The sequence below is a fragment of the Rhinoderma darwinii genome, chromosome 1, assembly GCF_050947455.1.
Source record: "Rhinoderma darwinii isolate aRhiDar2 chromosome 1, aRhiDar2.hap1, whole genome shotgun sequence".
Lineage (NCBI taxonomy): Eukaryota > Metazoa > Chordata > Amphibia > Anura > Rhinodermatidae > Rhinoderma > Rhinoderma darwinii.
Genome location: NC_134687.1, coordinates 434,779,719 through 434,801,089, shown reverse-complemented (window position 1 = coordinate 434,801,089; position 21,371 = coordinate 434,779,719). Strand labels below are relative to the sequence as shown.

Below are 21,371 nucleotides of genomic sequence, written 5' to 3'. Positions count from 1 at the left end.
AATGTGAGGCACATGGAGGTTCAAAATTCATCACACCTCCCGCCTCACATCAGAAAATGGAAGAACTTTTTATTATTATTATTGTTGGCAAAGTATCGTTTCGGTATCGAGTATCGCAACCCTACATGCTGGGCAGGTATGCGATGGAATACCTTCTTTTTTTTCTGTATGGTATGGCATAGTAGCCGACGCGCTATATATATATATATATATATATATATATATATATATATATATATATATATATATATATATATATACACTTTATATGCGATACTGTACTGGAATCCACCACTTTTTACAATCTGTACTGTATATTTGTAGCCTTAATAACCGTTATCTCAATGGTTTAATACTCTTTTTTAGGTCTTAAAGGGTGACTTTAAAACACCAAGCAGCCTGAAAGGATTTATGCAGGTTAGACTTCTTTATATACTCTTTTTATATAATTGTAGCTGATTTTATTATTACATGTGCTCGTTTGATTTGAGAGTAGTAATATTCCAGTAAGGTTCTATTTATAACCATCAGTTTACCCTCTGACTTTTTAGTATTAAAGGCGGAGGTAACTGACCCTGATTATTTTATTTTTTTAGTTTTAATAGATCATTTCATAAATAAAAACACTGCTCAGGATGCAAGTGATATGTGTGAACACCGCCTTAGATGTACAATGAACATCTGTAAAAACATTTGATTTTACAATTGTACACTCTTTGTAGATGTATTGTCTGTTACCAACTGGACCAGCCCCACTCAAAAGCAAGCTGCTCCAGAGATCTGATTGGCTGCTGAAACCCCCGTCAATCCCTTGCTGTCAACTGCACAGAGGAAATATAGTATTTATGTAGGGTAATAATAATTTTTACACCAATATATTTCGCAGCACTTTACAATTCAGAGGGAACCTGTTCAGACAATATCAGACATTACATAGTGACAAAACTACTTAATAATTCAAACGAGGAGTGAGGGCCCTGCTCACAAGAGCTTACAATCTATGAGGAAATAGTAAGATACAAGAGGAGTGAGGACCCTGCTCACAAGAACTTACAATCTATGAGGAAATAGTAAGAGATACAAGAGGAGTGAGGACCCTGCTCACAAGAGCTTACAATCTATGAGGAAAGAGGAGTGAGGACCCTGCTCACAAGAGCTTACAATCTATGAGGAAATAGTAAGAGATACAAGAGGAGTGAGGACCCTGCTCACAAGAGCTTACAATCTATGAGGAAATAGTAAGAGATACAAGAGGAGTGAGGACCCTGCTCACAGGAGCTTACACTCTATGAGGAAATAGTAAGAGATACAAGAGGAGTGAGGACCCGCTCACAAGAGCTTACAATCTATGAGGAAATAGTAAGAGATACAAGAGGAGTGAGGGCCCTGCTCACAAGAGCTTACAATCTATGAGGAAATAGTAAGAGATACAAGAGGAGTGAGGACCCTGCTCACAAGAGCTTACAATCTATGAGGAAATAGTAAGAGATACAAGAGGAGTGAGGACCCTGCTCACAAGAGCTTACAATCTATGAGGAAATAGTAAGATACAAGAGGAGTGAGGACCCTGCTCACAAGAGCTTACAATCTATGAGGAAATAGTAAGAGATACAAGAGGAGTGAGGACCCTGCTCACAAGAGCTTACAATCTACGAGGAAATAGTAAGAGATACAAGAGGAGTGAGGACCCTGCTCACAAGAGCTTACAATCTATGAGGAAATAGTAAGATACAAGAGGAGTGAGGACCCTGCTCACAAGAGCTTACAATCTACGAGGAAATAGTAAGAGATACAAGAGGAGTGAGGACCCTGCTCACAAGAGCTTACAATCTATGAGGAAATAGTAAGAGATACAAGAGGAGTGAGGACCCTGCTCACAAGAGCTTACAATCTATGAGGAAATAGTAAGAGATACAAGAGGAGTGAGGACCCTGCTCACAAGAGCTTACAATCTATGAGGAAATAGTAAGAGATACAAGAGGAGTGAGGACCCTGCTCACAGGAGCTTACACTCTATGAGGAAATAGTAAGAGATACAAGAGGAGTGAGGACCCGCTCACAAGAGCTTACAATCTATGAGGAAATAGTAAGAGATACAAGAGGAGTGAGGGCCCTGCTCACAAGAGCTTACAATCTATGAGGAAATAGTAAGAGATACAAGAGGAGTGAGGACCCTGCTCACAAGAGCTTACAATCTATGAGGAAATAGTAAGAGATACAAGAGGAGTGAGGACCCTGCTCACAAGAGCTTACAATCTATGAGGAAATAGTAAGATACAAGAGGAGTGAGGACCCTGCTCACAAGAGCTTACAATCTATGAGGAAATAGTAAGAGATACAAGAGGAGTGAGGACCCTGCTCACAAGAGCTTACAATCTACGAGGAAATAGTAAGAGATACAAGAGGAGTGAGGACCCTGCTCACAAGAGCTTACAATCTATGAGGAAATAGTAAGATACAAGAGGAGTGAGGACCCTGCTCACAAGAGCTTACAATCTACGAGGAAATAGTAAGAGATACAAGAGGAGTGAGGACCCTGCTCACAAGAGCTTACAATCTATGAGGAAATAGTAAGAGATACAAGAGGAGTGAGGACCCTGCTCACAAGAGCTTACAATCTATGAGGAAATAGTAAGAGATACAAGAGGAGTGAGGACCTTGCTCGCAAGCGCTTACAATCTATGAGGAAATAGTAAGAGATACAAGAGGAGTGAGGACCCGGCTCACAAGAGCTTACACTCTATGAGGAAATAGTAAGATACAAGAGGAGTGAGGACCCTGCTCACAAGAGCTTACAATTTATGAGGAAATAGTAAGAGATACAAGAGGAGTGAGGACCCTGCTCACAAGAGCTTACAATCTATGAGGAAATAGTAAGAGATACAAGAGGAGTGAGGACCCTGCTCACAAGAGCTTACAATCTATGAGGAAATAGTAAGAGATACAAGAGGAGTGAGGACCCTGCTCACAAGAGCTTACAATCTATGAGGAAATAGTAAGATACAAGAGGAGAGAGGACCCTGCTCACAAGAGCTTACAATCTATGAGGAAATAGTAAGAGATACAAGAGGAGTGAGGACCCAGCTCACAAGAGCTTACAATCTATGAGGAAATAGTAAGAGAGGAGTGAGGACCCTGCTCACAAGAGCTTACAATCTATGAGGAAATAGTAAGAGATACAAGAGGAGTGAGGACCCTGCTCACAAGAGCTTACAATCTATGAGGAAATAGTAAGAGATACAAGAGGAGTGAGGACCCTGCTCACAAGAGCTTACAATCTATGAGGAAATAGTAAGATACAAGAGGAGTGGGGACCCTGCTCACAAGAGCTTACAATCTATGAGGAAATAGTAAGAGATACAAGAGGAGTGAGGACCCTGCTCACAAGAGCTTACACTCTATGAGGAAATAGTAAGAGATACAAGAGGAGTGAGGCCCTGCTCACAAGAGCTTACAATCTATGAGGAAATAGTAAGAGATACAAGAAGAGTGAGGCCCCTGCTCACAAGAGCTTACAATCTATGGGGAAATAGTAAGAGATACAAGAGGAGTGAGGGCCCTGCTCACAAGAGCTTACAATCTATGAGGAAATAGTAAGAGATACAAGAGGAGTGAGGACCCTGCTCACAAGAGCTTACAATCTATGAGGAAATAGTAAGAGATACAAGAGGAGTGAGGACCCTGCTCACAAGAGCTTACAATCTATGAGGAAATAGTAAGAGATACAAGAGGAGTGAGGACCCTGCTCACAAGAGCTTACAATCTATGAGGAAATAGTAAGATACAAGAGGAGAGAGGACCCTGCTCACAAGAGCTTACAATCTATGAGGAAATAGTAAGAGATACAAGAGGAGTGAGGACCCGGCTCACAAGAGCTTACAATCTATGAGGAAATAGTAAGAGAGGAGTGAGGACCCTGCTCACAAGAGCTTACAATCTATGAGGAAATAGTAAGAGAGGAGTGAGGACCCTGCTCACAAGAGCTTACAATCTATGAGGAAATAGTAAGAGATACAAGAGGAGTGAGGACCCTGCTCACGAGAGCTTACACTCTATGAGGAAATAGTAAGAGATACAAGAGGAGTGAGGACCCTGCTCACAAGAGCTTACAATCTATGAGGAAATAGTAAGATACAAGAGGAGTGAGGACCCTGCTCACAAGAGCTTACAATCTATGAGGAAATAGTAAGAGATACAAGAGGAGTGAGGACCCTGCTCACAAGAGCTTACAATCTATGAGGAAATAGTAAGAGATACAAGAGGAGTGAGGACCCTGCTCACAAGAGCTTACAATCTATGAGGAAATAGTAAGATACAAGAGGAGTGAGGACCCTGCTCACAAGAGCTTACAATCTATGAGGAAATAGTAAGAGATACAAGAGGAGTGAGGACCCGGCTCACAAGAGCTTACAATCTATGAGGAAATAGTAAGAGATACAAGAGGAGTGAGGACCCTGCTCACAAGAGCTTACAATCTATGAGGAAATAGTAAGAGATACAAGAGGAGTGAGGACCCTGCTCACAAGAGCTTACAATCTATGAGGAAATAGTAAGAGATACAAGAGGAGTGAGGACCCTGCTCACAAGAGCTTACAATCTATGAGGAAATAGTAAGAGATACAAGAGGAGTGAGGACCCTGCTCACAAGAGCTTACAATCTATGAGGAAATAGTAAGAGATACAAGAGGAGTGAGGACCCTGCTCACAAGAGCTTACAATCTATGAGGAAATAGTAAGAGATACAAGAGGAGTGAGGACCCGGCTCACAAGAGCTTACAATCTATGAGGAAATAGTAAGATACAAGAGGAGTGGGGACCCTGCTCACAAGAGCTTACAATCTATGAGGAAATAGTAAGAGATACAAGAGGAGTGAGGACCCTGCTCACAAGAGCTTACACTCTATGAGGAAATAGTAAGAGATACAAGAGGAGTGAGGCCCTGCTCACAAGAGCTTACAATCTATGAGGAAATAGTAAGAGATACAAGAAGAGTGAGGCCCCTGCTCACAAGAGCTTACAATCTATGGGGAAATAGTAAGAGATACAAGAGGAGTGAGGACCCTGCTCACAAGAGCTTACAATCTATGAGGAAATAGTAAGATACAAGAGGAGTGAGGACCCTGCTCACAAGAGCTTATAATCTATGAGGAAATAGTAAGAGATACAAGAGGAGTGAGGACCCGGCTCACAAGAGCTTACAATCTATGAGGAAATAGTAAGATACAAGAGGAGTGAGGACCCTGCTCACAAGAGCTTACAATCTATGAGGAAATAGTAAGAGATACAAGAGTGAGGACCCTGCTCACAAGAGCTTACAATCTATGAGGAAATAGTAAGATACAAGAGGAGTGAGGACCCTGCTCACAAGAGCTTATAATCTATGAGGAAATAGTAAGAGATACAAGAGGAGTGAGGACCCGGCTCACAAGAGCTTACAATCTATGAGGAAATAGTAAGAGATACAAGAGGAGTGAGGACCCTGCTCACAAGAGCTTACAATCTATGAGGAAATAGTAAGATACAAGAGGAGTGAGGACCCTGCTCACAAGAGCTTACAATCTATGAGGAAATAGGGGGGACACAACAGGTAAAAGGTGCTTGTTTAGTACAATGGTCCAGCCAACTTTTATACACATGGGTATTACACATAAAGCTGCATGAGCCGGTCACCAGCCATTGTCTGTGTGTGACGGATGTAAAGTGAAGTGAGGGGGTCGGATACAGTGAAATGAAGGGGTCAGATTCAGATGAGTAATATAATGGGGGTGTAAAAGGGGGTGGGGTAATAGTGGGGTTCACTGGTTGTCACTCATTATTACTACCGCCTTTATAATCTGGGTCACTAGGGTTATGCCTAGTTCCCCTACCTTTCCTTTATACTAATGTCGCTCCGCTTGCTTTGCTGCTACTTAAAGGGACAGTGTCATGATTTATTAATTTTTTTAATTAGTGTTTTTATTTAATAAAATATTATATTGACTTTGTTTAATTTTTCTCACACACTTTTTTGTAGTTTTTTTTTATTAACACTTTCTTACTGTATTGGGGGCTGCCATGTTTTATTTCATCTGTGTGTGTCTCTTAACGACACATACACAGATGGAATACAGCAGCACAGTGCATAGGACACAATGAACGGGAGCCGTTCATTGCGTCTGCCATCTGGCTCTGTACTGCTCAGGCGCAGTTCAGAGCCACACAGCAGAGAAGCTGGTTTGTAGGGAGATGGCAGGTGCCATTATGAAGACCGGCTGCACTGCAGATAAGGTGTCTGTATGTCCCTCCCTCTCTCTCACAGACCCCCCCCCCTTCTCGTGACCCCCGCCGCGCGCGTGCGCGCGCGCGTGTGTGTGTGCGCGCGTGTGTGTGTGCGCGCGTGTGTGTGTGCGCGCGTGTGTGTGTGCGCGCGTGTGTGTGTGTGTGTGTGTCTCTGTGTGTAGCAGAGTTGTGTCTGTGTAGCAGAGTTGTGTCTGTGTAACAGAGCTGAGTGTTTGTGTCTGTGTAGAGCAGTGGTGTGTAGAGCAGTGGTGTGTGGAGCAGTGGTGTGTGGAGCAGTGCTGTGTGTGTGTGTGTGTGTGTGTGTGTGTGTGTGTAGCAGTGCTGTGTGTGTGTGTAAAGGAATTGACTCAACATTGCTTTATTTACACAATGCGTTTTTAAAAACGCATGTGTAAAAAAGCGTGTTGTATGTACCAACAGCGCACTTTACCAATTATGTAAATAAAAAGCGTAATCAAGCGTTTTTTGATGCGGTATTTGGCACATAAAATGCGCAAAAAAATGTGTCAAATACACGCCATGTGAACCTGTCAACTGAAAAGTCATTCACTTCACTTTCATCATTTTAAGGGAATATTCACATGCAGTGTTTTCAGCCGTTTTCGGGCCGTAAAAAATATAATAGAAATTGCAGAGGCAGGAGCAGGGCAGGAGACCACAGGACAGGTGAGCTGACGGTGGTGGTGTAGGAGGCAGGAAGGTCCCAGCTGCTCCTCGGTGGAGTGGTGAGGTAGGTTTCCGCTGCTGAACGTACCGACGCAGGGCTATTTAACCCTGCTGGTACGCTCTCAGCAGGGGATGAGTGGCGCTCGCCCCTGGCTAAAACAGGTCGGCAAGGTGATAATGTATCACTGGCCGACTCCTGAGCGCCCGCGCGTAATCCCGCGAGATCGCGCGCGCGGGAAATTTGAAATGGAGACAGGAGATCAACCGTATCTCCTGTCTCCATCGTTACCAAAACAGAGAAGGACAATACTAATTGTCCTGCTTTGTTTATACTATATTCATAACCAGGGCTGTGTCTCTACAGCCCTGGCTCGTGACACCTATACGGGAGGACCAGGGTTAGGAGAGATGTCCCCTGCAGCTAATAGCAGGAGAATGGAGAGAGACAGCAAATGGTTCAGTGAATTATAAGTGACTTTTGTGTTGCGCAGTGGGATGAGATGATTTAAGGTGATTCAGGAAAGTAAATAGTGCATGTGAACTGTACATGGGCGAGGGAAGCAGAGAGAGACTAAGGCCTCATTCACACGACAGTGAAAAACGGCCGTGTGATGGCCGTCCTTGTAACGGCTTTCACATGGCCGTTTTCAGAACAATGATATTCTATGGGTGCATTCACATGGCCGTTTTTTTAACGGCCTGTGAATAATGGCCGTCAAAAAATAGGACATGTCCTATTTTTGGCCGTTTTAACAGCCTGACGGTCCCCATAGAAGTCAATGGATCCGTTTTTAACGGCTGTCAATACATGTAACAACCGTTAAAAACGGATCTGTTACATGGGGATTGGCAAGGGAACTACTAGTTCCCTTGCTGGCTATCGTTGGCATACTCAAGTTTGCGGCGCTTCTTCAGGTGTGGTTACTGGTCTTCACGGGTTTGAAGGCGCCTCGATGACGTCATCGCCCCGTCGCGCTGCCTTGCCAGATCCCGTGCAGACGAGTGACCACACCTGAAGAAGACAAGAGACGGCGCTGCTCTCGTAAATATGTAGCACGATCTACAGGCAGGCTTGTGTGGCATCTACAGGCAGGCTGGTGTGGCATCTACAAGGAGGCTGGTGTGGCATCTACAGGGAGGCTGGTGTGGCATCTACAGGGAGGCTGGTGTGGCATCTACAGGGAGGCTGGTGTGGCATCTACAGGGAGGCTGGTGTGGCATCTACAGGGAGGCTGGTGTGGCATCATGTACAGGGAGGCTGGTGTGGCATCTACAGGGAGGCTGGTGTGGCATCTACAGGGAGGCTGGTGTGGCATCATGTACAGGGAGGCTGGTGTGGCATCATGTACAGGGAGGCTGGTGTGGCATCATGTACAGGGAGGCTGGTGTGGCATCATGTACAGGGAGGCTGGTGTGGCATCATGTACAGGGAGGCTGGTGTGGCATCATGTACAGGGAGGCTGGTGTGGCATCATGTACAGGGAGGCTGGTGTGGCATCATGTACAGGGAGGCTGGTGTGGCATCATGTACAGGGAGGCTGGTGTGGCATCTACAGGGAGGCTGGTGTGGCATTTACAGGCAGGCTGGTGTGGCATCATCTACAGGGAGGCTGGTGTGGCATCATCTGCATGGAGGCTGGTGTGGCATTATATACAGGGAGGCGTGTGGCATTATATACAGGGAGGCGTGTGGCATCATATACAGGGAGGCGCGTGGCATCATATACAGGGAGGCTGTAAATAGTGTCTAGGTGAACATGTGACCTTCCTTTGGTTGTTTTCAGGGGGTTGGGACAAAAAAAGCCTGGCCAATGAAATTCATCAGTTTTTTTAACGGCCATGAAAAACTGATGCAAAACGGCCATTAAAAATGAACAGATGGACTTGAAATGGATGAAAATGTAGAGACACACTGATGCAAAATGGCCATGAAAAACTGACAATTGATCAGTTTTAAATGGACATTTTTTTTTCACTGTCGTGTGAATAAGGCCTAATGTGAATAGTAACCTCAAAAGGCATAAATAGGTGGTACTAGAGCTGGGCAATTTTTTTTTTTGCCCAAAAATAAAATCTAGATTCTTTTTTTCAACCCTATGGCCGATTTTCGATTTGAATCTCTATTTTCTTCGGGTATGTGCACACACACACAATCAAAAAATGTCTGAAAATACAGAGCTGTTTTCAAGGGAAAACAACTCCTGATTTTCAAATGTTTTTTAAGCCACTCACTATTTTCCTTGGCATTTTTTACAGCCGGGTTTGGAGCTGTTTTTCTATAGAGTCAATGAAAAACTGCTCCAAAAAATGACATGCACTTTTTCGCGGGCGTCTTTTTACGTGCAGTTTTTTGAAAACGAGGCGTAAAAAAACGGCCTGTCGGAAGAGAACGCCGTATTTGCCATTGAAATCAATGGGCAGATGTTTGGAGGCGTTCTGCTTCAGTTTTTTTCCAGGCGTTTTTCGAGGCGTAAACCCCCTGAAATAAGCCTGAAAACAGTCCGTGTGAACATACACTTACTGTTGGACTGAATTTTTTTTTTAGCATATATGACTATAATAATTGTACGTAACTGCACAACTTTTAACCTCTGCAAATACTTTTTTCTCATCAGGAATACAATAGGAAAAATGTATATCCAATTGATTATAACTTCTGTTAACCTTTTTTTCCCTGGCAGTGAAAAAAAATGGCCATGAAAAACTGATCAATTGTCAGTTTTTCAAGGCCGTTTTGCATCAGTGTCTCTAAATTTTCATCCATTTCCAGTCAGTCTGTCCGTTTTTAATGGCAGTTTGTCATCCATTTGCCATCCGTTTTTAATGGCCGTTAAAAAACAGATGGATTTCATTTGTCCCAACCTCCTGAAAACACCAGTGTCCATGTAGATAGTGTACCCCCCTGTAGATAGCACACCCCCACAACTGTAGATAGCGCCACTGTAGCTACCTCTAGGAGCAGAATACCTGGCCAGAGGTTGCCGACGCTCTGGCAGCGGATTCCACTCTTGGAGGGAGCCCCTGTCCATATATGGACAGTGCGTGATCTACAGGTGGGTGGTGGTACTATCTACAAGGCGGAGGGGTGGTGCTATCTACAGGGCGGTGCGTCACTATACTAGGAGTCCCTGCTTCACCACGGAGCTGATCCGCACTGTATTACTTTGTTCAGTACAGAACAGAAGTTCTCTGGCAGAAGCAGGGACAAAACAGGGAGCAGATGGGGACAGAACGGAGTGCAGCCTCTCAGATGGGGCTGACCAGGCAGATGAAGAGGCGGAGCTTCCTCCTGCAGCACGGCGCCACTAGAGCATCTATTCAACGACTCTGTTAGACAGAATCAGCAGAGGCCTTGATGGCGAATTAATCAAATTCATTTGATCGCCCAGCCCTAGGTGGTACTGTAGGTTTGATGGGAAAACATGGAAAGGATTTTTGGTTGAAGGCAGATATAGAAACAATTAACCATAGTACTGGGCTGTGGATAAGTTTGTTTGATTAGTTCTTGGTCTCTTGTCCTGTCTAACTACAGCGAGTCTGCTCAGCTATAGTGCCATGCTAATGTAGAGGCTCTGGTTGTGTGGAGAGTGACTGAGCATGCGTGTCCACCATCTCCTAGCTCAGGTGGATGTGCATGTGGCTATACACTTTGAACACCAGGTAGCGCCACACTATGTAAGTAAATGTCATAACTCTTTACTGGATTATTTTTTATATTTTTACAGCATATAAATGGCAATCATTGTTCATTTTTTATCATCCATACAATGAATATGATATTTAATGCTGGGACAACCACTTTAATCAACAAAACTTAACAAATAAGGTGGAAATACTATGCAAATATAAACAAACAAACCTGCTGTCCATGAGGGATCCTAAAAGTCACTAAGGATCCAGCAATTTGTGAAACGTTGAAAAGATAACAGAACATTTGGGAAGACCGGGAGAGGGTTAAACGCCTATATTGATTATGTACCTGTATGAAGAGAAGAGAGATGAATGCTAGGTCCATGCCATGTATAACTGCAGGCTACATGGGCACACTGTTTGTGAGAGCGGGGAAGCCTCCTCCATGATGTCTATATGCCCAATAGGACATACAGACAGGGTTGTCCGGTAGGGGATTGCTTTTTATGCAATTCTCTATTATATACTTATAGTATTACCAAAGGAGCAATGTCTTCTCTAAACCCCTATTGTATTTTAGGTTATTTTTGGCCAAGAGATTTTCCGCAGATATTGCAGTTCTCTTACTGGTAACTCCTCTCGTGATATTACAAAATAATAAAAATGGTTGAGATGTTTTTGATATGTTTTTTCTCTTTCCAGATTCATCAGAATAACTCCTCACACTGGTGACAACACAATGTAGGTACAAGTTTCTATAGCTGCAATTCCTTGCCAGATCATATATAAAATGACCTTGAGGGTAGCAATAAGGGCTTTGGGCCATGAAAATACAATCGTTCTTATTACTGGTATAAATTACGTCATTAGGACACATGTATGTTCATGCTTTTAGATATTTTTAGCATTTCATTAGCTGCCTTGTGTTCAGTGATGGCTTCAATTCTGTGACTAAAGCTATGGAGTACTGTTAAAGGGATTGTCTCATAAAGAGACATCCCCTGTCTTTATTGCTGCTGCAGGGGAACTGTATAGCCAGTCACTTCTTCCCCAGTGATAATAGTAGATCGCCAGGGTTTAGAGAAGCTACATCTTCGGTGATCAGCTGATCATTGGCTGCTATTCCACAAACTTACTAGTTGAGGCTCTGTTTACACTGATGTCATGGTTTCCATTTTTTACTGGAGCCGTAACGGGTTTGTTATGATCTGTTTTATGACGGATCCAGATGGATCTCATTGACTTATGATGGGTCAGTATATATTTTTTATTGGATAAAATAGTGCAGCATACATCACTATTCTGGCTGTCAAATATCAATGAAATGCAGACTAAAAAGAACTAACAATAGTGTGAACAGACAATATCCACTTTGGACAATTCCTTTTTGTCTGCTGTGACCCCCAGCAATGAGCTGAAATCTGTGGGGGAGAAATTAAGCATTACCTGGTGCCCGTTGTAATCAGGGCTGTCTGTGTAACGTATAGATGTGTTGGGTACTCCAGGGGGAAAGAGATGCTCATTGTAGCTGCTGTCCACTTTGTCTAATTGTTGAAGAACCCAATATGGGGTAACCCAACCCCTCTATAATAACTCAGAATGCCCTCAAAGGGTATTTGAAAAGGTGTTTTCTATACCAGACAAATCTTTTGATGTTTTAGGACATAGTATACTATAGTAATTGTTGGAAATTTATACAAGCTATTACAATTGAAATTTGGAGCTTGCACAGTAACTGGGGGAAAAATGGAGTTGTATTTTGGTGGCTATTGGCTATATAGTTTTGTTTTTCCACTGTTTTATTTATAATACTGCTTTCTATACTTATATTTTGCTTTCTGTTGTCAGGTTTGACGTTGAAGTTCTTATCAACAAGACCAGATAGAAAATTCTAATATTGAAGGAATTCTGATATCCAAGCATATTGCTTGCCAAATATTGCCAAACTGTGACTGTCTAGAGCGAATGTATTTGCACTTGTTTGTACGCTACAATCTTTCAAACTCGTTGGTAAAAATCCACTCTCGTAGCTCATCTGACTTTACTGTGATCTTGGGGTCTTTTATTTGTTACTGAATATTGAGCCGGTATTTTATAATGAGCCACAAGCGGCTTTTGTTTTTGCCACATTACGCACCAGGCACCTAACTGATTTCATTGTCCGTATACTGGACCGGTGAGGAGAGGTGTCCTCACGCACATAATAATATATTGCAAACTGGTCAAATGAAGGAGTGGCTGCAATAAATCATTTTATTCATTTTTTTTCTTTATTAAAGACTGATACATTGTAATAGTCAATCATTTTGTTCCAAGTGGTTGAAAACTAAAGAAAAAAAGTTACAGCGGAGATGGTTTTTACAAAAGTGTTAAACCGGTGACAATTAACTGTATTCGTCAAATCACTATTTAAAGTTTTAATATATGATCCATTGCATTCCAAGTTTTCATTCCGATTTCATTATATTAAACTGTTTTAATGAAGTGCCAAATTATTGCCGGGTTTTCTATTTATGTCAAATAAAGCTTTTGTTCTACAGCTAATAAGATTTTACCAGGTATGTTACAGAATATGATTTAAATCACTCACAAGTCAGATATTTGGAGCTTTTCTACAGTAACGTTGGTTGTGATTATCATAACACAATAACTTTTCAATATCCAAAGATCAAGACCAGATGATCATCCCCTAATAGAGATGGAAAAAGGGCAATAAAATGAGGAAGAATGGGATTTGTAATAAACTTATCTTACCAGTTCTGTTCCATTTCTTTTTGCCAGTCCTCTTTGTTTAGAAATGAACATTATGAAGTTATGTCTATAGGTGTTGGCAGATATGGGCCACTGTGGTGTGGGCACATGACACTTAGCAGCACGATTTTCTATTTTTCTATAGCGCAGTGCTTTTACAGCGGTCCAGAATAAAACCTCTTAGTGACCGCTGAAAAAAGTCAGCAGTCATTATAAAGGGGTTTTTGGCAAATTGGCCCATGTGATATAGATGTGTTTTTGTTTTTTTTCCTTCGGTCTCATGCACACAACCGTAGCCGTGTGCACAGCCATGATTTTCGAGTCAGACAGCCGCGGAGTGTCACCCGCTGGCCGTCTGTTAATCACGGGCCGTGCACGTGGCCACGTGCATTCATTTCTATGAGCCTGGTTTGCAAAATACGGCCATAATAAGACTTGTCCGTTCTATTTGCGGTCCAGGCTCCCGGGCCATGCACGGACCGTGGAAACCACAGTCGTGTGCATGGGCCCATAGAAACGAATGGGGCCGCAATGCACCCGTGGATTTTCGGGGGAATTGCGGCCGCAAAAGCACGTTCGTGTGCATGGGGCCTAAATCTAGATCAGTGGTCTCAAGCACACGGGCCGCATGCGGCCCCTGAGGCTTTCATCTGCGGCCCACAGGGCACCGAAGCTTCCTCAGGAGAGAAGAGGGCAGGACGAAGGAGGAGCGTGTCGGCGCTTTCCTGCACTGCTGGATCGTTGGTAGGTGATCAGTGGCCCTACAGTCCCCAGTAGGTGGTGCCCCACACACCCAACTCTGTTGACCGCGCTACAACCCCCCTCACTGTAGTTGGCTCCATTGGGGCTCCCTCTAGGAGTGGAATACCCAGCTAGAGCGTTGCTGATGCTTGGACCAGGGATTCCTCTGCTGGAGGCGCCCCTGAAGTCACTGTCCATGTATGGACAGGGGCGCCTCCAGCAGAGAGATCCCCAGCCCGAGCGTCGGCAATGCTCTGGCCGGGGAATCCAGTCCAGTAGGATCCCCTGGCGTCACTGTACATATATGGATAGTGACTTCAGGGGCTCCTCCAGCACTTTAATCCCCGGCCACAGCGTCGGCAACGCTCTGGCTGGGGATTCTGCTCCTAGAGGGAGCCCCAATGGAGCGATCTATTGGGGGTGGGATGTGGCAGTATTTAAAAAGGGGCTGCCCAAACTTGACATTCTTGTCTGCCAACTGAGCAGCTAGACTGCATTTAGCGACGCTTAAATTGGAAAACTGGATTGCTAAAATAAGCACATAGAGTAAACTCGCAAATTTCCGGTAAGTTTAAACCTAGCGGTATTATTAAAGTAATATATTGTTGTTATAGTAATGTAGTATTATTGTAAGGTAGTAGTATTGTTATAGTAATTCATTAACAATAATTTTGTATTGTATCTAACTTTAAAGTAATGCGGCCCGTCAACTTCACATTTTTTTTTTTATATGTGCGGCCCATTTACCCGGCAGAGTTCGAGACCCCTGCTCTAGATAAATGAGTGTAAACTAGGATTACTTAGGGCCTGTTCACATCACCGTTCGGCTTCAGTTTTTAACGGATCCCTTAAACTGTAACGGAAACCCTGTTAAAACCGGAAACAGACGGAAGTCCTCATTTGTGTTTTTGAAGGATCGGTTTTGACGGATCCGTCAGTAAAACGGATTCTTTACATTCCATTTGCGTCCGTTCGTATTCGTTTACAACGGATCCGTTATTGTTGATATTACTTGTTTTTTGTTTCAATTTTTAAAAACTCCTCCTATTGGATGAAGGAAAGAGATGACCAGGAAGAAGGAATGTTCCCAAATCATTCTCAATGCAAACCTTGCAGAGGAGAGTATCATTGTGCTTTGGATATTGCCAGAAATTCTTTAAAAATGCTGCCTGCACAAGTGTCCTATATGCTGTGTGCAAAGAAAATATAACATTTTTGGCAGCGTCCTTTAAAAAGTCTTCTTTACACACCGCTGCAATACCCATATACACCCCAAAACAGCCAAATGCATAGAGAGCCCACAGAGCAGACCGCTTCAATAGCCATATACACCCCAAAACAGCCAAATGCATAGAGACCCTTTACAGAGCAGACCGCTGCAATACACATATACACCCCAAAACAGCCAAATGCATAGTCGACTGCGCTATTAATTCCGTCGTTAAAACTGAAACCTGCCGGAATGGTGACGAACGGAAACTTTTCCGTCACCATTGATATCAATGGTGACTGAAACAGAAGCTGTGGTTTCAGTTTGACTTTCCTTTGCGGGGTTCACCCGATGGAAAACTCAGACGGAACCCCGAAACAGAAAGCCAACGCTGATGTGAACAGGCGTGTACAATTTTAAATCTAAACTTAAAAACAATGACAAAACCCCAAAATACTTTTTTTTTTTTTTTTTTTTTTTTTTTTTGGGTAGAGTGAGCACTTCTCTGCTCAAAATGGAGTGTCTGTGTTTTTTGCAGACTGCAAGTTGCAACCATTTCTAAACCTGCTCAGCTCTGCAAAATGATGTGTTTGACGGAAAGCAATAACAGAATGCCTTCAGTTTGCTTCCGTCTGCTTCTGTTGGCCCATTGTTTTCAATGATAAAACACAAACGGAAATGTCATTTCCGTTAGGGATCCGTTTTATCGACGGAAACAATAGTGCTGCAGGCTGCGTTATTGTTTCCGTCCAAGAAACGGATCCCTAACGGAACGGAAGCAAACTAATGCCAACGGACACTTTAATAAATTCCATTGAAATCAATGGTAATACAAACGGAACGTCTACTTTCCGTTTGTCTGTTCCTCTGACGGAAGGAAGCCAAACAGTGATGTGAACAGGCCCTTATTCATTTTTTTTTCTCCTTCCCCCACATCTTTTTTTTTCTTCTTCTTTTTTTTTTTTTTTAGTTGAACCTAGGTTCCAAATGTTTGTTTCAACCATGCTTACTCAGAAACCAATACAGCAGCCGCTACAACTTATGCAGGAGTGGTCACCCATGGCAATTCTTAGTTATGGAGTGAATTTTATATATGTACTAATGGATAACTAAGAAACTTTACCAATCAAGATCCTTGGCCTTGAAAAGGTGGCAGTCAAGCCCTGTGGTAGTTGTAAGGGTAAGGCCACACGGCCCTGACACGGTCGCAAAGCGGCTAACAACCGCGCCGGCACCATGTTCGGTGCAGCTGTCAAACAGCCTGTTAGTGGCCGCACGTTAATGCGGGTAAACCGTCCCTTTATCTGCAAATCATGCGGCCATGAATTAATACACTTTTTATGGCCGCACGATTTTGCAGGTTACAACAAGTTACCCCCTATTCATTCTCTATGGCATTGCCGGAAAAAGCAGAACACTGCGCTCGGCTATCTCCGGCGCTCCCATAGAGAATTAATGGAGTGGCGGTGCGCATGAGCATGTAACCAGAATACCCCTTAAAAAGGTATTTGACAGCCACACCTACGTAGTGCCAGTGCAGTTGTTGGCCGTGTTGCGACCGTGTCATTCCCACAGGTGGAACGAAGAGTTATAAAATATTTTTAACAGGTTTTTTTTTTTAATTCATTTTTATTTTCTTCAATTACATACGATATAATCAGAGAAAATAATACAAAAACAGAAATCTATCAACAAAAATCAATTTACGCATTCCCACCCAGATAGATATTGCTACAGACTGGGAGAAAATCCGTTCTCTGTAGAAGACATTTATTGAGGGTGCCGTCACCCCCACTCTTCTGGTAAGGCTTTAGTTTCACTAGATTTTGAAGCGTGGTTGCTGGGATACACATAAATTGGGTTGGCATTCCTATTCATGCAAAAGATGTCCGATGTGGGTTGAGGTCAATTTATTATTTTTTTTATAATACAAAACTTTTAGGCGCTGTCCGACTGAAACAGAAAAGTGTTCTCTAATGGAAGCACACAGTTCTCTAAAAAGTAATTTGATGCTTCAGCATTTAGATTTCCATTCACTGATCCAAATCCACACAAAACCAGCCCAGACCATAGCTCTGCCATTACCATACCCAATGCTTGACACGCAATTCTTGTGATGCTTGCAGAGGCACTTGGCCATTTGGTAATAAGAGAAACGATCCAAGACACTTTGAAAATCACTGATCAGTATAACTAATTTTTCTTGTAATGTTTGTTGATGGAGATTGCTTTTGAATGTGGCTGAAATGGCAAAAAAACCCAGTTAGAAGTGGTGCCCACGTACTTTCGACCATATAATTTACTAACCGTATATATACAATGTAATGATCTGAACAAACTGCATCATAGTATGATGCTATTAGTTCAGGTCATTAGACCGGCAGTTGGGCTGGGACGTGCCGGCATAATACAGATGCTAAAATGCAGCATTACGGCTGTGTGGATGAGTTGTTAGCTTTTAATTTAAATTATTCTTCAAGCATAAATCTGCCAAATAGCCAAGATTTTGTGTTCCTCACTTCTGTGACTAAAGGGCAATAAAACGCATACATTCTGCTGTAAGAATATATGGGGATAATGCTTATAACTGTGGGTTAGGTTTTTGAGGTGTGAGGCTGGATTCACACGAGCACATTACGTCCGTAATGGATGGAACGTATTTCGGCCGCAAGTCCCGGACCGAACACACTGCAGGTATGATGTATGATGCTAGGTGTCCCTGCCTCGCTGCCGGACAACTGTCCTGTACTGTAATCATGTTTTCAGTATGGGACAGTAGTTCCACGGAGAGCCAGGCACTCCTAGCGTCGTACACAGGGGCGTAGCTAAAGGCTCATGGGCCCGGGTGCAAGAATTCAGCTTGGGCCCCCCTACCCCTCCCCAGCACCACCATCATCATCAGACCCCTGCGCGCTCCTATGCCCAGACGCCTTGCCCAACAGCCCCCATAGTATAATGCCCCCACACAGTTAATGCTCCCATAGCTGCCCCCACACAGTTAATGCTCCCATAGCTGCCCCCAATATCAGCCCCCCCATACAGTATAATGCCCCCATATGTGCATAATTACTTACCTATCCCCGTTCCCACGTCGAGTGGAGGATCCTTCGCTTCCTCCGGTGTGTACTATGAGTGACTCAGCGCAGGAAGGCGCGATGATGTCGCTACATCCCGCCTGCCTGCGTCGAGCCGCTCACGGCACAGGGAATGCTGGATCAAGGAGATGTCAGCTCCTTGCTCCAGCATTGATTGGAACCGGGACCTCGGTGAGTGACTCACGAACCCCCAGGGGGACGCGACCCACAGTGTAGGGATGTCACGATACCAAAATTTGGACTTCGATACCGATACTTCGTTTACTTTGCCAACAGTAATAAAAATTAAAAAAAAGTTCTTCCATTTTCTGATGTGAGGCACGAGGTGTGATGATGAATTTTGAATGTGCCTCACACTAATAGTAATTAACCTCATCATGTTTCTCAGTCATAATGGGGTTAATTACTATTAATGTGAGGCACATGGAGGTTAAATTCATCATCGCACCTTGTGCCTCACAATTAGGCCCCATGCACACGACCGTAAATAACCTTCATTCACTTTCATTGAGCGCGGACACATTTCCGTAGCGCTACGGATGGGTGTCCGTGCCGTAGAAATGATCCGAAAATTATGGAACATGTCCGTCCTTTTGCATTTTGCGGGCCGTTCTCCCATACTTTGTATGGGAGCACGGCCCGAAAATGCGGGTGGCAGTCGGCGACCGGCCGTGCCCGCAATCGCGGGCCCTGATTGCGGGCACGGTCGTGTGAATGGGGCCTAAGTGATAGAAAAAAATGATGCAAAAAAATTGTTGTGCAGGTTATTACGGGCGCGCCAATACCGAGTATGTGTATATTTTATGTATTGAGACTTATTTTAATGTTTATTATAAAAAAAAGTGTATGTGTATTTTTTTTATTTAACATTACTTTGTTTTTATTTTATTTTTAAACTTCAATGTACTGGCCTATAGCTATATGCCAGTACATTAGCCTGTGTACAGATAGTACACAGGCAGTTGTTAGGACATACCTCAGTATGCCCTAACAACAGGAAATATGGTAGGACAGCCCTGGGGTCCTTCAACAGACCCTGGGCTGTCTGCCCATATATGGTATGTCCCTTAATCGCATCACAGGAATTCCCTGTGACGCGATCCAGGGGCATCCCCCCTTCTCACTTTCCCCTGAATGCTGCAGTCAGCTTTGATCACAGCATTCAGGAGAATAGTGGCGGAGATGAGAGGTTTCTCTGATCTCCGCCGTTATAGAGCGGGGCTGCAGCTGTGTAATACAGCCATTGCCCCGCTCCTGATATAAGTGCGCGCGCGGTCAGCATGTGGAGATGCGGCCGGCGCTGCACTAATGAGCGGCGGTTTAGGCAATGAGGACAGAACATGGGGGTGTTTTGTAGCGCGCCCGCCATGTTCTGTCTTCAGTGCCGACGCTCATTAGTGCAGCGCCGGCCGCATCACATCATCCTGACCGCGAGCACATGTTAGGACTCAGGAGCGGGGCAGTGACAGTATTACACAGCCGCAGCCCCGCTCTCATACACTCATGTGTACTATACTGTATTGTGCAGTTTGCGGTGGAGGAGGGGGGGGCTGTGATTTAACACTCCCCCCCTCTCCACCGCATACAACACAATACATTACATTACACTGCAGCTTACCTGGAGTCCTCCGCACCGACTCTTCTGCTCTGTCTGGAAGCCGTGTCACGTGACAACACGGTCACATGGTACACTAAGTGTACCATGTGACCGTAACCCGGAAGTGCCGGCTTCACGGCACAGAAGATTTTGTTACAAAAAATGCTGTATGGCAACGGGGGCCCGTGGGCCCCCCAGGCTTAGGGGCCCGGTCGCAACTGCGACCGCTGCGACCCCTATAGCTACGCCACTGGTCGTACATAACTATGATGCTAGGAGCCCGGCTCCCTGCAGTGTGTTCGGTCCGGGACTTGCGGCCGAAATACGTTCCGTCCATTACAGATGTAATGTGCTCGTTTGAATCCAGCCTGAATGTGAAAAACCAGAGCAGGATCGGCTTTAAATGGGTTGTCTAGTTTAAGCAAATTTATTTCATTTTTTTGTTTCATTAAAAGTTATACAATTTTCCAATATTCTTTCTGTATTAATACCTCACAGTTTTCAGTGGGAACAGTCATTGTTTACTTGCAGTGGACACAATTCTGTCCATGGTCATGTGATGGACACACAGGTGCACAGCTCGTTACAGTATCTGTATCAGAGTTGTCTTGTAACAATCCCAGCATCTGTGTGTGCATCACATGACCAGGACAGAGTTTTATCCACTGGAAGTAAACAATGACTGTTCCAACCGAATATTTCTTCTTATCCATAGCCACCAGATATTGTGTTGGACCTAGAAGAACACATTGCCCAGATGCTGATGTTTAAAGGACAAAATGACAATCTTTGCAGAGTTGTGGCACTGGTGATGGGCATGTGGACGTTCTCAGTTTACCACAGCCTGTTTACTGATGGCGAGCCTTGAATAAAGGTTGGATATAATCAACTGGTATTTACTAGGCAGAGTTATTCTAATGGCATAATCCAATATTGAAGATGTTCTTCTGGAAGTGTTCCCTGGTTTGTGGAGGGCCAGTTGATCTGTCATTCCTATACTGGAATGTAATTTTGCCTTTGGTTATCATGAGTGAAGAAATCCGTAGCATACAAGAAATTATAAAGGACAGATCTTAATGTGGGATGAGACTGGAGCCATGAGGTGTCGATATAGGGGGTGCAGAGGTAACAGTTGCATACGGTGCCTGAGGGGGCCCGAAGGCATCTCTGCCACATGAGAAGACACCAGTATTATAAATGACATATTGGGGCCCAGGAGCTTCAGCAACGCCTCTGTTTCAGCCTAGTATTGAGATTATTCTAATTATAAAATGAGGACCTCTATGTAATCCTATGTGAGTAAAACACAGCAACAACAAAAATGTATTTCCTGAAATGGACTCTGAGCCGATAGCGGTTACATGCACTGTTACATTGTAACAAACTGTAGCTATATGAGAAG

General features: G+C 43.8%; 1 protein-coding gene across 4 annotated transcripts in view; it reads left to right on the top strand.

Moving 5' to 3' along the window:
• Window positions 1-13,067, top strand: part of TPST2 (tyrosylprotein sulfotransferase 2) — a 74,287-nt gene extending 61,220 nt beyond the window's left edge. For 3 of the 4 annotated variants that reach the window (XM_075853783.1, XM_075853793.1, XM_075853802.1), the window contains exons 5-7: window positions 367-417; window positions 11,278-11,316; window positions 12,424-13,067. In XM_075853783.1, the coding sequence (XP_075709898.1) occupies window positions 367-417; window positions 11,278-11,307 (81 nt within the window). In that variant the 3' untranslated portion in view covers window positions 11,308-11,316; window positions 12,424-13,067. Of the gene's footprint in view, window positions 1-366; window positions 418-11,277; window positions 11,317-12,423 lie in introns of those variants that run through there. The other variant, XM_075853810.1, reaches the window with a different exon arrangement.
• Window positions 13,068-21,371: the final 8,304 nt, after the last annotated feature.